Source organism: Trematomus bernacchii, unplaced genomic scaffold (genome assembly GCF_902827165.1).
Source record: "Trematomus bernacchii unplaced genomic scaffold, fTreBer1.1, whole genome shotgun sequence".
Lineage (NCBI taxonomy): Eukaryota > Metazoa > Chordata > Actinopteri > Perciformes > Nototheniidae > Trematomus > Trematomus bernacchii.
The window spans coordinates 8,222,808-8,238,886 of record NW_022987547.1 but is presented as its reverse complement, the minus strand read 5'-3'; the positions used below and the strand labels follow the sequence as shown (position 1 = coordinate 8,238,886).

Below are 16,079 nucleotides of genomic sequence, written 5' to 3'. Positions count from 1 at the left end.
TTCATTTTGTTGAGGTATAGAATAGCCCCTTTCAAATCTGGTAGGGAAAGAGGTAGGGAAAGTAAGGTGTTTAATCTGACACACCTGTGAGAGAAACACTCACAAATGCAGAAAGAGGGATTTATTCCAGTTTCTTTATATCTTTGCTTGAAAAACGATTTGTTGTGACCCATGAAATGTGAACAGTGGCAGTTCCAGGAACAGGCTTGATTTCCTGGACTTCACTGGGCAACAATCCTGGAAATGTTCTGATCCCGGGGGGGGTTTCGATGAATCATGAATCTCTCAGATCTGCTTGGATTTAGACTTCCTGTTCTTTGTTGGACTTACAACAGTTAAAATATGTCTCCTTTCGTCCAGTTTCAATGCCTTTCCTATTCTCCTGCTTTTACATGTTTTACACATTTTATGTGCATTACCGACAATACTTTACCCATCAGCCAAATTTAACCTAATTGTCCTTCTCGTTACTATTGTAAATGAAAGCCCCCAAACACTGCCGCACAACATGAAGCCTTAAAGTGGACCTATCATGCTATTTTTAGGCAATAGGTCTCAGATAAATAAAAAACATGTCTGAAGTGTTTAGCTCAAAATACCAAACCGATCCCCCATTCTATCCATGCATTATATCCCTCTATTTCACTTCCCGTTTCAAAAGTGCTGATTTTGCTTTAAAAAAAAAAAAAAAAAAAGGAGAGGGCTGAGCTCATGCGGGACCCGGCAGCTACTGTCTAAACTAAATACTGCCGTGATGAAACGCCTTATCATGGATTATTTCTGAAACAGTATGGAGCTCAAAGGCTTTCTCTCTTGCCGGTTATACCACAAGGTGAGTTCCTTTTTATTTCCTGCTTCTTCACACACATGCTCTGTGCAGTTCAGGTTAGCTCTGAGTGTTAGCGATGCTAATGTAAACATGCACCGACCATATTACGTCCAAAACAGTCGGGCATTGTTTCTGATAGCAACGTTTCTGATTGGGCTGTGGGTGTAAAGCCAGCCTACATTTCCGATATTACGTCATATCAGACGCAAATCTGGATCAGCTCCGTTGTAGCCCCGTTTTTAGAGATTTGGGTACGGAGGAAAAGAGAGAGGGTTTTATTTTCTGATGCTGCGTGAGTTCCCTGACACGCCGGGGACACATATTTATCTATAAAAGACATCAAAAAGTGCATTTTGCATGATAGGTCCCCTTTAAGTCATAATTAGAACCACAACATCTTACACAAAAAAATTTTTTTTAATCCAATGCATTCAGAAGTACATTTAATAAGTTGAACTGAAGCCATCATACTGTAAAGCATAAGAAACATACAGATATACAGACATTTAAAATGGAGAGGTACCTAATTATTTCCTGTTTGTGTTGTGACATGTTTATTGTTTTATTAAAGCCTAATATCTTGAGCTGTATAGTGAATGCTTAGCACAATCTTTTATTCCAGATCAATTCTCTGTATGGAAATTTCCCAAAAAAAATGTGTATTACGGACATTCCCTTAAAGTCTCCGCTCACAATGTTCCCCGAATCCAGTATTTTGAGCGCTGAATTACTTGTGTGTTCTGTGTTTTTAAAGCTGTGAGGATGCAGCAATCAGAAGTGGTTAGTAAGGTTTTACATGGATGTTGTGTCACTGAATGTAGAAATCAATCAATAGTGTATTCGAAAGGATAGTCCTGTGTGGGCGCCGAGTCAAAGTTAACGCTATCGAATGGATTCTCTGTCATCCAACTGTCCGGAAACCAGGAGTCATACCAGGAAGTGGTTCTCTCGGTCTTAGGTTCTGTTGTGGGGGCTGTAGTTGTGGTCGTCGTCGTCGTCGTCGTTGATGGAGTAGGTATGGTATTGAGACCGCCTCGTAACCTCTGCAGACGCAGACGGCGTAAACGCAAGATCTTGAGCCGCCTGAGTCGCTCTGCCTTCTGGAGTCTGGCGTGATCGTCAACGGTGGTGGCCACAGGGCTTGGCGCTGTAGTCGTTCTCACCACAGTTACTTTGGGGACAAGTCGGATGGGCCTCTTGCCGTGGAGCTTCATGATTTGTTTGATGCGGTCCCAGTTTGATTTGGCTAAGGTGAAGCTGCATGAAGTGGCTCCAACGTCGTAGCCCACCATGCATATTCTGGTCTGAGGGGTGTAGCCGTCAGCTCTGGCCGTCACTCTGTACTCTCCAGGATTCAACAGACGCCAGTAATCACCACCTAAAGCTAGAATGAGTGTAGGGCAAAGGTTAGAAGCTGACATTCTTGACCAAAAAGTCTAATAAATACGTGTCTTTGTTGTTGTCCACAACATACCAGTTCTGACATCATGGTGTATTCCCTCCACAGATATAGTGGCATTAGGCAGCGGACCTCCCTCCACGTCTCTCACTACACCCTTTATTCCTCGATTTACCTGAACAGAAAACAGCATTTCAGGTTCAGCCTAATCATGGTTTATATTACTTTCAGTGGGACCCAATCACTAGTCTATCAACCAAGGAAATATGCAAACATCATGGGGATAAAAACATTAAACGTGCCAATGGAGGCTACCACCACTGCAATTCATTGCCACCAGCACAAGACTGAACAGACCACACCCGTTTCAATGTGAAGGATAGAAAAGCAGCTGTTAACAGCCATATATCAAGTCTACAAACAGGGGGAATTGATGTCCAAAGTATTCTGACTAGAGTTTAATTTATACTCATCAGTCCAGTTCTCACTTGTTCGATGAAGGACAACAGAGCCTCGCGATTGTTCTCCCACTCCAGAGGCAGTTCACTCTCATGGGGAAACTTGTCACAGCCCAGGAAGATGGACAGCTCGAAGCAGTTGGTGTGCAGGTAGCTGAAGTCATTCATACCTGTGGGAGAAAAAAAGCTTTAAAGGGAGCTTTGATAAAGGATCAGTGCTGTCTAGATGATTATTTTATTAGTCAAAGTACTCCTGAGGCATCTGTACCTTGATACATTGTTATTTAAATGCATCAATGCATGCCATTTGCAATATAAACAGCAACATGACCTTCCAACAAACAATTAACTATTTTCCATCAAGCTTAGAAATACTGATACTATGAGATGTGTAGATTTTTCAGTTTAAGCAGGAACTGTGTCATGAAAGAAATGACGCTGTTGAGCTTAAGAGCATTACAAATTGCATCCCATATACAGTACTTCAATTACAATCGGATGGTCTCCTGAAGACTTTGTTACCACCAAAGTTGGATTTCCAATCAGGCAAAGTGGGTAACTGCCCCTCAAAAGCTCCAGTGTTCTTGTGTGTCAATTGTTTTTTGGTAATTGGATTACTTGCAAACTGTTTCATTTTGTTGAAAACTAAAACACAGGAGGTGTTGGTTAGTTGGTCTCTGTGCAAAATATAGCTATCATCTATGGTGGTGTGTATAGGGTTAGGGTTATGTACTTGATGGAGACCTTGAGAATGCCAAACAGATTAAATAGTCTATGGATACCACCAGGAATAAATGGATTAAGTCATTTGCTCTTTCATTGTTGCACAGTTGTTTGCACTGTTACAATGTATTTGATTCCCTCTTATGTCAACACTTACTGCCCACCACTGGATCCCAGTTGGCTCTGTTGGTGATGCCTTGACCCCCAGTGACATCATCGCCATGGCATGAGCCTCGGTATGTCTCCGTCATGGTCATATGGCTGTGGGCGTATGACATAGCCAACCATCTGAACATGGCGTCATCTGGCGTCTCTCTCAGAGATCCCTCGTTCTGCCGCTGAATGCGAGCCCACGTCTCTTCGTTCATGTTAGAGTTATCACTCCGTCGGCTATCCGTAGGCTTTGACAACATCAAAGGATTAATGTGTTATTATATGGGAGTAAAACTCCTGAGGTGATCTATATGTGTTTAATAAGATTGTATTTGTGAAACAGCCTTACAGAAATTGGTTGACGCTGCATGTCAAACGGGTAGGCGACCATTTTTTCTCCTCCTTGCAAATTTGCTCCCAGCACAAATGGGGTACGCTGCATCCAGGTAATGATGGATTTTGTTTCAGTAGCAAACTGTGAGAGGAAAAAGCAAAGAAAAGTTTGAGTTTCAACACATCTTGTAGGGTTAAAGTGGTTTATGGGTCCTTGGTGGCCTTGAACAAACTCACAGAGCCATTGAGGACGTTTTCTGTGTGGGGAATGTAATGATTCGGCACGATACGAGGTACCCAGCCTCTGTCCTCAGCTCCCCAGAGAATGCTGTTGAGGTCTGGGAAATTCTTGAAGATGTCGTAACCTTCTTCGGTCCAGTGGCCCAACGCCCAATTCCCCATCTCTGAGCCCTGAAGGACAACAAGGAAGACCATGTTAGGTCTCAAAGAATAGTTTTTGCATAAATATGAAGCCTTTTAGCATCAGTAAATACACATGACCTTTCTATGGAAAAAAAACAGGATGCAGGCCTTAAAGGCTACCCTACATGCTGGAAAACTTGACAGCATGCAACTGGTGCCCATATTTATTTCCCGCCTGGCCCTTAAAGGTCCCCTATTATACTGTTTTTCATCAATATATTATAGGTCTCAGATACATACAAAACATGTCTCTGAAGTGTTTGTCTGAAACACCAAACAGATCATTGCAGCATCCCATAAACCCCTCTGTTTCAGCCCTGTTTCAAAAGTGCTGATTCTCTGTCTTTTACTTTAGATGAAAATAAGGAGCCACTCCCCACGCCCCTCTGAGAGATATTTGGTTAAAAAGAACACATTGGTGCTCTAGGAAGAGATTCAGGTGATAAGGTGTGTGCCCTTAATTGATTATGGGCTAATGGTTACACAACCCAAAACAACATTATGACATCACAAAGTGGCCAAAATCTGATCAGCTCCTTTTCAGACAGGTTTTTATATAAATGGTTCAGGACAAATGGAGAGCAAATCTTTTTTCCTGAAATTTTCAGAATCTCTTTACACAGAGGGGACACTTGTTTATGTATAAATGACATGAACAATTTGATTTTGTATAATATGTGACTTTTAAAGGCTACCCCTACATGCTGCTGGTGCCCATCTTTTTTTGCACCTGCCCCTTAAGAAAGCCTGAGTCCAGCACTGACTGCGGATACCGGTATTCTTTCCAAGTTAAGCCAACGTTTATTAATGTGTAATTTATGTTCATCATACCATCTCGTAGGCCAGTTCGTAAGCATCAGGGTTGAGTGAAGGCACCAGGTGTATTCTCACTCCGTCCACCAGGCGGCGCACTCTGGGGTTGTCATCATTGTACTCCTTGCACAGGAACTGCATCAGCAGGAGAAGAAGCTCACGACCCAGCGCCTCGTTACCATGGAGACCAGCTGTGTACCGAAATTCAGGCTCACCTAGAAAGCAACAGCACGCAGATTTATAAACCTCAAGAAATGCGGCTTTATTTATAGTCATGAATCCTGTGTAGTCGTGTTACGTAAAGACACACTACTTATCGTAATATACAGTATTGAGTATGTAAGTCGCTTTGGATAAAAGCGTCTAACAAGTAATATGTAATGTAGGAAGTATCATAGGTAATTCATAAACACGAGAACAAATAGGCGTAAATAGAACGTTTTACAAGTACTTTTTGACACACCTACATACTCTAGCTACCCACATCGCTGTTTTTAGCTAATGATGTGTGAAAAGGATTATGTGTCCAACAATCACATTTTCTTTTTTAGCCCTATCTAGTTTAGCTATCTCTTGTGCAAACTAGCTTCAACTTAGCTTCCAATGACAGCCATGCTTGCAAACTTCAAGTTCATTGACTACACCACGCATGATTGGCTAGAAGGGCCAATGTGAGAAGATATGGGTAAATACAAATGGACCCCGAAAATATGTTTTAATGAGACGAAACACACTAGAACCAACTCCTAAGGTTACAAAAAGGTCAAATGTTTGTATATTAAAGCACTTTTTGCATTGTTGATTGTACAGGGGACAAAATGATTGTACAATTATGACAATGATCTTTTATCTTGTAAAGATGGTTTTTTTGCTGTCTGTTTCTCACACCTGTCTCGTGCTCTCCTGGGTTGTCAGAGATCTCCATGGCGTACATCTTCAGGCCCTGAGAGCTTTTACCAATGTTGTAGATCCTGGTGATGTTAGGACACTCTTCGTTGATCACCTTCATCATCTGTAAGAGAGATACAAGAGGAAACTCTTTTGTGATATTGTTCTTTTCAGAATGATAATAGGGCAGTAGTTTTTGATCAGACTTAAAAACAGACCTGTCTCATGTCCTTGTAGTTGTGGTGTCTGAAGTCCAGTTCGTCTGAGGAGTTCACTTCATTCTCACTGCGGTAGCTGCCTGGAAGAAGAAACACGCTCATAGTACACTAGAAGTTCTGCTGTTTTAGTCAAATTGGCAAATGTCTGTAATATTAAAGTCTTGCATTCAAATATTACTAAAAAACAAAACTGAGAAACTATTAGCATTCAAATATACTTGAAGCATCAAAAGTAAAAGCACACATGCACAATTTCAGGATAATTATACTATTACATAATAATTGTTGTTGCAGCAATGTGTTTATAGATTTTGCAGCTTTAACTTTATTTTATATACTGCTACTGTAGGTAGAGTTCAAGGTTCACTTCACAATAGTTTTGCCTTATCTGATAAATAATTATTTATTTCTTATCATATTCAGTATTATTAATCAAGTACCTCAACATTGTAGTCAAGGACAGTATTTGAATAGATGTTCTTAGAAACTTTCTACCACTTGGAAATGTTGTATAACAAAGTTGTGCTTTGATTTAGTTACCATGTAAAACACTTTTCCTAACACTGGTGTCATGAAGTTTGTTTTGTGAAACAGACTCTTGTGTTTGGCAAAAAGTGTTGTTATTCTCCCAGTGGAGGATGACATATCCCTGAAAGGAATGAGAAAGCTCTGTGCCTCATGAGGTCATTAAACTCTTTAAAGACCTGTTAAACTGCTTCAACCAAGGCCTCATAGTTTCAGAAAGAGACGATTAATTTACTCCTGATAACAGATAAGGTCAGTGGTGTTGTAATATGTTTTCTGTGATACTGACTGGGTAGTTGGCAGGCCAGGACCTCCGCTCTGAGACACAAGCTGCCGTTCCAGCTCTGCGGCAGGATGCGGATGTACCGCGCCACCACGGGCGTAGAAAACTGACTCAGCACTGGCGTGTTCTTATCCACATTCCCATAGAACAACTGCAGGAGGACCATCACACAGAATAGAATATTAAGTTTTTAATCTGTCATTTTAAGCTTTTATTTATTTATCTTTAACCAACCCATTCAGCGTAGCCATCATGAAGTATAGTCCAGTCACGGCTGTCGTTACTGAAGGACACAAAGTAGGAGGACACGAAATCCTCCCTATAGGAAAAATGTTTGATTAATCAGTAAACATTTTAACAGAGTTACATTTCTTAAGTTAATTTCTGACAGGAGAAAATAATGTCTTAAGTCAAAATTATGAATAGTTTTTTATACTTAAGTTCCTTTCAGCTCTTAGGAACAATACTGTGTCTTTCAGCTCACGTTTTGTTTTGTGCCCCCAACATTTACTGTTTTGGTTCAGTCACATAATTTGAATTTCCCTCTTTCTAGCCATCCGAGAAATCCAATCCACACTACCTGCTCAGCAGACGGACACAGTAAGAGACTTGCAGGTGAACATAGTGGAGCATTTAGCCTCTAGGTGACACATACTTCCGCCAGGAGTTGGTAGAGACCAAAAACTGAGCTAAAAGTGAGGACATTTTGGACTCGCTATTGGACTATTGTAAGGTTTCTGTAAATACACATTTAAATAGTCTGGTCTATACCTGCTTTGTATGAAAAGCGCCCTGAGATTACTTCTATAAATCTCTTCATAAAATAAGTTGAATTGCCCTCATTTTTCCTGCAGAGATGGGCTTCCAATGTTCTATAAATGTGACATACAAAACAATGAATCACAACAATAGACTCACAGTTGGTCTGAGTTTCTTCCCTGAGTGATGACCCCGGTGAACTCCACCTCTCGGCGGGCATCCACTTCAAACCAGTGGGCCTTCTCCTCCGGCTCCGCGCACCACGCACCTCCGAACAGATCGTCCTCATTATCAGAGCCCTGTAAGGAAACACATCTTTCTGAGACCGATAACAGATAATTGCTTTGAGAGCAGACTTTCAATATTCCCAAAGTAACTATTGTGTTTTATGTGTAGCCTACCTGCATGTTGAGTCGTCCCCTCTGAGCCGTGAAGCCGTAGTGAGACTGAGAGGACGCCAGCAGCTGGTCGTCCTCCACCCGGTGAGACTCCAGGCCAAGAGGAGGACACTCTGAGAGGGAAAGCAAACACAAACAGGGTGTGTTCAATGTTTCAGAAATACTCTGATTCAAAACACACATTTGATTCATTCTTGGAAGCCACAGAACGGCTTTAACAAGTGAGTTGAAAGCATTTTTTACTTTTGAATGAAGATGTCCTTTAAAGACAATGTAGTAGTTTAAAAAAGGCCTAATGGATTAAAAAAAATGAACAGTGGTGAAAGTATTTAGATCCTTTCTCGAAGTAAAGCACAAATTAAACACTGTGTAAACATTCCAGTCAAAAGCAGGCTTTCAGCTTAATACTTTAAAATGTACTTAAAGAATGAAAAGTGGAAGTACTCATTGTGCAGGAAATTGTGTTTTACTATTATATAGGATTTTACTGCTGCATTAATATGTATGTGGCATTTTACTGATGTAGATATAGACATAGAGTAATGTAAATGTATGCTGTCAGAAACTGTAAATGCAGTAAAAAGTACAACATTTGGCTCTGCAATGTAGTAAAGCAAAAGTTTAAAGCATCAAAAGCCAAATTGTGATAAGTAGTGTACAAGTACGTGAATACTATTAGTTGGTATAAGTACTTAGTTACAATCCACCAATTAAAAGGATTTGTGTTCCTGTCAGTATTTCTCTTACTTTTTGGTTCCACAGGCTCTGAAATCTGCTTCAGTCGCTCCTCCTCTTCCTCCTCCCACTTCTTCCTCAGCCGCTCAGCTTCAGTGTAACGAGGAGACAATATGTGTCAAAACATGTTCTCAAATGGACCTTGATCTCCAGCCAACCACCTACACCAAAATATTTCCATATGTGCTCGCACAATGCACCTTCATTCCCATTCATACATTCCTCATGTGTTTCTTGCCTTTAACATTGATTAGTTTAGTCTATTTGAGCGAATGTGTTTAAGGCTGTTCATGCAGAAAATATGTGATGATGATTTTATATTTGACTTTACAGGAAATACCAACATGTTGTGTAAGGCTTTTACAGACAGCTGTTGGAAATCCCTCCTCTATCTCTTCCAGACCCTTTTGTTCTAAAATGGTCTTTAAAAGAACACTGAAGAATAAAGGGTAAAAGAAAACGCCTCAATTTATCATAGTTTCATGTTTAAAAAGGAGTATTATTTTCTTTATGGTCACTCTATTTTTCATAAAATAAAATAAAACCTTTGTATGGGACTATTTTCAGTGGCGGATTGATCCAAACAATTTCAAGGAAAATGAGATTATAAACCTTTTTCTGCCTTTTCTTTGCGAGCCTTATCCTCCTCTTCTTCTTGTCTCTTAGCAGCCACTGTGAGGAGACAATCAGAAACAGAAGCAATTCATGTTAAAAAATGATTCATAGCAAAAACTGCAGCACATTTATTTGTTGGTATCTATCCAAATGATTGACGTACAGTCAGCGTAATCATACTCTTCATACCAGGGGACGGCAAATGGGACACTGGTGGTTTCCTCTGAAACAGAAGGAAATAAGTGATAAAACATATCCCTACTTTGCAATCACTCAAGGACGTATATAGTTACATAAGTAAGGGTTAAATTAAATGAGGTAAGAGAAAAGTGTTCATAGTAATTCACAATACAATAAGGAAAATATAATAAATACACAAATAATGAAACTAGGATACTCTGGTATATTTCTCAAAAGTTACTGTCATTATTTATTTTCAAATTTGTTTTAATTTAATTATTTTGATCCTTAAGTTACATTGAATTAATCGGACTCTCTAATTGTAAAAGTAAGACAAACTAATAATGAGTCAAACAAAGTATACCATGTTGGAGCCTCTCTTCTTTGAAATCAATTCTTTAAATGAACCCAAACCTGGTATAAACATGATGACCTCAGTAGTTGTGGCTTTTTTGTAATCAGGATATCCAACAGGCCGCACATCTGTGAAGCACAGAGCACATGCTGTATTCATATGAACTGTTATAGCATAATCTCTGACATCAAACAAAAGACGTTATAAGCTCATAAATCCATTGACATTTTAGGGGAAATAAAACTGCATACAAAATAAATCTTCCTCTTTGTATGTCTTCCTTTAAAGTCTTTATTATAGTCTGTCTGTAAGTGTTGAAAACATCTAAATAATAAATCTGTTTCAAGGAAACTAGCAGTGTGCTGGTTTGATGGAGCCTCCAGGTCCTTTTTCACATCACAGCCCTCATAACCCGCTGGAACCTCTGAGCTCCGTCATAAAAGGCTCCATAAAGTCTTTGGCTCTGACTGAGTGGATGTTGGAGAAAGAAGTCTAACTACCCAGTAGTCAGCGCCGGGCTCATTGGCTCTTTGGGAGTTTGTGTTGGAATTGTTGGCTCTATGGAGATGTCTGCATGAATATAAAACACCAAAAGTAACATTTGTGAAAGAACTAAAACCGTCTCCGGGTCTCACACAGGCCCGGCTCCTCTGGCTCTTCCTCTGCAGGCGTCGTTGGGGTCACAGCAGGTCGTTTCACTGTGAACATCAAGTTCAAAGGACAGACAATGGTGAAATACTTTGTTTTACAAGAATAGACTTCAGATTTCCAAGAGGCTATTTTTTATCTGTAGTCCCTGGACAGATTTTGTTAGTCAACCTAAAGACACATTTCATTTTAAACAAGTAAATACAATCAAATAAAAACATGCAACATACATTACTGGAATACTTAATAAAAAAATAAAACAAACAAACATACAAAATAATAAAACACAGGCAGTGTACGGACACTGGGTTGTAAGGAGCAGAAGATTGTGTCTGTTGGCAGAGCTGATTCCTCACTAACCAGGTTTTGAATTGGGATTTAAATAATTCCCAGCTCAACAAGTTGTATTTTTATTCAGATTTCTTGTCCAGTATTTTGAGTGTTTGTTTGTACAATGACTCCAGGTCGTTAAACAGTAGTGTACATACCTGTTCCCCAGCCCAGTCCAATCAGCAGCCTCTCCTCCTCCTCCTCGTCCACAGAGGGTGGCCCGGTGTCCGGCTGCACCGTGGTCCTCATCTTTAGCTTCTTGGTGCCTTTGGGGGCCTTTGGCTTCTTTGTGGGTTTTGGTGCTTTGGGTTTTTTGGTGGGTTTTGGTGCTTTTGGCTTTTTGGTTGGTTTAGGAGCTTTCTGCCTCTTTGCCTTGGCTTCCCTCTCTGCTGCTTTCTTTGCCTTGGCTTCAAAGAGACGAGGTAAAAGAGGAACACTTTTGGTTATTTGAAACCTGTAAAATGTGAGCATGGCACGTAAAGCAGCTTTGTAGTTTCTTTTTATTAGATATATACTTTTACTGCCAATTCTTTCTTCTCTTCTTGTCTGTTTATATGTTGGACATATTTACAGCTGATTTCTTACTGTACCTAAACACGAAACAACTGAAACCTAACTAGACAAACATAAACTTGAAATGCTGCACAAAAGATAATTTTGCCAGTTCATTGGTTTGTGTTGGTCTGAGACCAAACAAGAAAGCAGTCAGAGGAGACCATTGCCAAGCCCTAATGACCTCCCCTTTGACAGTCAATACTGTACAGAGGAAAGAGTTATATAAGAGGTGGATTTGCTGGCAAAGCGATAGGAGAGGTCATAGTCATGTGTTTTCCTCCTGGGAGCATGACTGCTCTGCAAATGTAATATTTAACATATTTGGGAAATACTGTATGCTTGCTTTTTTGTTAAGAGGAGACACTAATCTTTCATAATGCTTTTGTGTGTTGTACAATGTCCGGTCTGTTTAGCCTAGCTTAGCATAAAACCATAAAGATTGGAAAAGTCTGGCTCTGCATGAAGTAAACAAATACACCTACCAAAACCACCAACAGGAAATGTAGCCTAATTAAACAACCAGGTAAACCAGTAAATAATTAGTTAGCACAATTCAAATCAAACATTTTAAGGCAGTGTGGTACATTATACTTCTGTGTTGTGTGTGCAGGGTAGTATTTCTGCAAAACCAACATTTAGTTTTCAAGACATTAAAAGACAAACACACGGATGTACGGAGGCGGTCTGGGAACCTTCAATCAGCTCAGTGTCGCCTTACACCTTCTCAACTGTCTGATGAGAGGCTGCTTACAGACTTAAAAGTGGGAAATGGTTGGTTTCATGTTGAACATGGATTATTACAGAGAAGGTATCTTAAAGGAATTCAGGGTTTTTAATCCACCGTTGTTATGCAATCATCATCAGACTCCAACGCAGACACATAGGCAGCTTGTTTTCTTCTGCTAGACATGTTTCCTGATGTTCCTTAAACACAACAACCCCTCACTGCCAATCCATTACTCGCCCCCGGTGTTTGGGCAGCCACTTTTTATTACTGTCAGTCACCTTTTCTTTCTGTGAGTCTACACAGAAATAACAAACAACCTTTTAATCCACAGGTCCACTGTCAGGATCAGACCTCAAAGCTTTTTCTGGTTTGTCTTCTCAATCCCAGTTATGTTTTTTTTTATCAAATGATGTGCATGATGGTGACAATTAATCATTGCTTAATCCAAATCAGGCTCGATGGGCCCAAGACATAATTCCCTTTAACAAGTGCACATTTGTTAGGAAACCACTGCCATGGACTGGCCAACATGGTGTCAAAAATCTAATTTAAGAAACTCAATTTCATAAGAATCCATAGTTGTTGAGATATTTCCATCTGGACCAACGTGGTGGATCAACTGACAGCTTACTATTGTATTAATAAACAGTTTTTAATCAACTTAACTAAATAAAATGCATATTTTTATATAACTGGTGGCATTTCAGCAAAGGAGTACTGGTTGGTGATTGGACTCCTGCATTAGCCTGCTGCTGTATATGTGGGACTGGTGAGGCCAAACAACACTTTTGTTATGCTTGCAATAAATGTTATAAACAGAATATTACAACAACCCGTAAAAGGATCCAAAAATTGTAAACATTTGATTGTGAACAAGGGATGGTGAAGAAGTTGCATGCTCAGCAAAGCCTTCCCCGGATTTACAGAGCCTGAAAGAAGTGAAAAATAGTTTTGGCTTCTGTAATTATGGCCTGAAATGTAACTTACATTAGTCACACATGAACATCTCTGACGGCTGGGCTTGTGGTTTTGCTTGATGCAGCGGAAAGTTAACATTCTGAAGAACATCAGTGCCATGAATGCTACTGAAAGCGGGCCCTCGTAAATCTGCTCACTTACGGAAAATCGTAGTGGAAATATTTCTGCTGTTGCTCAGAGTTTGTATTTTTCACAGATGTTGCTTTTTTGGAGACATAATCGAGGTACAGACGCCACTCTCACTGTAGCAACTAGTTCTCTGATCACTCTGCTGGACAAAACGTGAGTGCACAACCTGTGTTCCTGCCAGAGAGCGCAGGTCTTGTTGGTGCCAAGAAAATGTCAGACCACCAACTGGATCACAACAAGTTTCTGCCCCGTCACCTCTGAATCACTTTTATCAAAACAAATTCCCCATCTCTTCTGCAGCAAAAAAACGCATGTGGTCAGATTTTAACAAAGGTTTTTGTGACCATATGTTGTCTTAGTCAAATAAATCTGTGGACGAGAGAAAGCCAGAGACAGCTCCAGATAACAGAGTTCAAACCAAATGTTTTCCTTCCACAGAGATTGATTGCAGCCTTTCCTGTCTGTGTATCCTCAGAGTATTGGCTGCAAGCTGTGGCAGAGGCCAGAAAAGTTCAAAGGAATCTGCACATGTATGACCTTTAAATACCTAAATTCACCCAATAGTATAAGTTGTGTGTCTGTGTTAGTCATACCATCATACCTCCTTCTTACCTGCCTCAATTTCCTCAGGTGTTTTCTTTTTCTTTGGTTTTTTGGTCTCCTCTTCCACCACCTCAGCAGGATCATCTGACATTTCAACACCTCCTTCTTCCCCCTGTCTCATGGGCATGACCAGTCCTCGGGTTTCTCGCACCTGAATCTGGTCCCTGGAGACTTTGATTTCCTTTACATCTTCTCGAGCACACACCAGAGCGCAGCACAGGGTCACAGCTGCCCAGACGACCAGCACCTCAGCCCTCATTTCTCCAATGAAAGTACAACGCAGGCTGGGAGGAAACAGACCAAACGTACTCCAAGAAAGACCCCTGAATATCAAACTAAATTTAGACCCCAAATCACAAACATCTGACCTGCAGATGCACCGTTTCCTCTGGAGGTCCTTAAGAAGTCTCAGGAGACATCAAAGGGAATTCAGAGAACAAAAGGATGAGCCTTCAGAGTCTTCCTCCTGTCTGATGTCAAAGTCAGCGTGGAGAGCAGAAGGAAACTTTGTGGGCTGGAGGTTTTAAAGCTGCCTCCTGGTCGATCTGGAGAGGAGGAAATGTATCTGTCTGGAGTGGATTTTCTCCAGCAGCAGCAGCAGATCAAAACACCTCCCTCTTCCTCCTCCTCCTCCTCCTCCTCCTCCCCCTCCTCCTCTGCTCCCCCCTATATACTCCTCAGTCACATCTCTCCCTCATAGCCCTTCACCCCCTTTTCCCCTCACCCATCTCTAAGGAGAGGGGAGGAGCATCTGCCACATGTGACATTCCTACGTGGGAGGGGGGGAAAGAAAGAAGGAAAGAAAGAAGAAACACAATTAAAGAAGGACATGTTTTACTCTGTTCTGCCGTTGTTCTTAGACAAACAGAACAGAAGAGAATGACTCAACCAGAATTGAGTAAATAAAGTACATTTGAGGTTGAAAACAATGTGTGTGCAACAATGCAACAGATGTCGTTTTCTTTGTAAGTTGCAAGAAACTTGATTAAGGCAAACAGAGATGAAATGCACTTACAGTTTATGCAGATGCAGCCTCACTTTGTCTGGTACGACCTGTAGCTCATGGTTGCTAATGTTTAACGATGTGCTAATTTATATTTCTGGGCACTTTGTATGCAGCAGAACACTGATATAACAACATTGACATATTATCCCTGTCGTTATGGCAAACATATGAATCCATTATTGATTCATTTACCAGACACAAAGCAACACTATCATTATTTACGTTTCCTCAAACGTTTTGACTACAGTGAAATGGTCTTTTTCTTTGTTGGATGGTTCCTGACTGAGTGTAAGTGGCAGCGGTGATTGCAGCTGGTTTATTTCTCTAAATGCTTAAAAGATGTGTTTTTTTAAAGCCTCCATTTTGTATCCCCTTTAGCATACACTGGACAATCCTTTACGAAAGAGAGGACATCATGCCATCCCACGATTCCTTGCAGCAGCAACATTTAAAGAACACCTTCGCCTTTCATATTTAGTTGCTTACTGTGGCTCTCACTGAAACACTGGACTATAATAGAGCCATCATTAGTGTTAGTGTGCTTTTACAACTATGACAATTCAAAATGTCTGAAAAAAAGGCTTTTTGGAATCCTGTTTCTTGATGTGTCAGCCTGCTTTTAGTTTTATTTCTGTGTTCATGTGCCAATTGATCAGTGCAGCTTGAAAGACTTTAGGCCCACACGCTTCAGATTTGTCCAGATGTCTGGTAATTGTGACGGCTCCAACTGGCCACATGTTTGGTATCCAGCCAAAATAAAGACCTCTCTGCAAGATGCGCCAAATGTCAGAGTTGAACCGCCTTTCCAGAGCAGCCTCTTCAAAAATATTTCCTGGTCCCCTGCTGCACTCTCAATGGTACCCGTAAAACATGCATGAAACGTTTAAACAATTTCATGTTAAAAAGATGTGAACTGGACTGAACCGTGCTGAGTACTTTTACGTAGTGATATCTAGATGAAGAAATCTTATTGCACAACATTTGTCCATTGTGGTTTCGGTCAGTGACAGGTCTCA

The 16,079-nt window shown here is 40.6% G+C and overlaps 1 protein-coding gene across 1 annotated transcript; it reads right to left on the bottom strand.

Annotated features, from left to right (window-relative positions):
• Window positions 1-1,225: 1,225 nt before the first annotated feature.
• aebp1 (AE binding protein 1) lies at window positions 1,226-14,316 on the bottom strand. Its single transcript, XM_034123080.1, has 20 exons — window positions 14,067-14,316; window positions 11,224-11,472; window positions 10,723-10,785; window positions 10,147-10,215; window positions 9,716-9,775; window positions 9,550-9,609; window positions 8,950-9,027; window positions 8,206-8,315; window positions 7,964-8,103; window positions 7,280-7,364; window positions 7,052-7,196; window positions 6,238-6,317; window positions 6,020-6,143; window positions 5,150-5,346; window positions 4,133-4,306; window positions 3,912-4,037; window positions 3,567-3,810; window positions 2,717-2,856; window positions 2,304-2,403; window positions 1,226-2,213 (listed from the first exon to the last, which is right to left on the bottom strand). Exons 1-20 carry the CDS (start codon window positions 14,314-14,316, stop codon window positions 1,654-1,656), a joined length of 3,054 nt encoding a protein of 1,017 aa, XP_033978971.1. The 3' UTR covers window positions 1,226-1,653.
• Between the last annotated feature and the right edge of the window lie 1,763 nt (window positions 14,317-16,079).

Coding starts and splice junctions, on each gene's coding strand:
- aebp1 (XM_034123080.1), bottom strand. CDS start 14,316: ATGAGGGCTGAGGTGCTGGTCGTCTGGGCAGCTGTGACCCTGTGCTGC. Junction 9,776..10,146: donor GGTCATCATGTTTATACCAG/GTTTGGGTTCAT, acceptor CTTCTGTTTCAG/AGGAAACCACCAGTGTCCCA. Junction 4,307..5,149: donor ACGAACTGGCCTACGAGATG/GTATGATGAACA, acceptor GTTGTCCTTCAG/GGCTCAGAGATGGGGAATTG.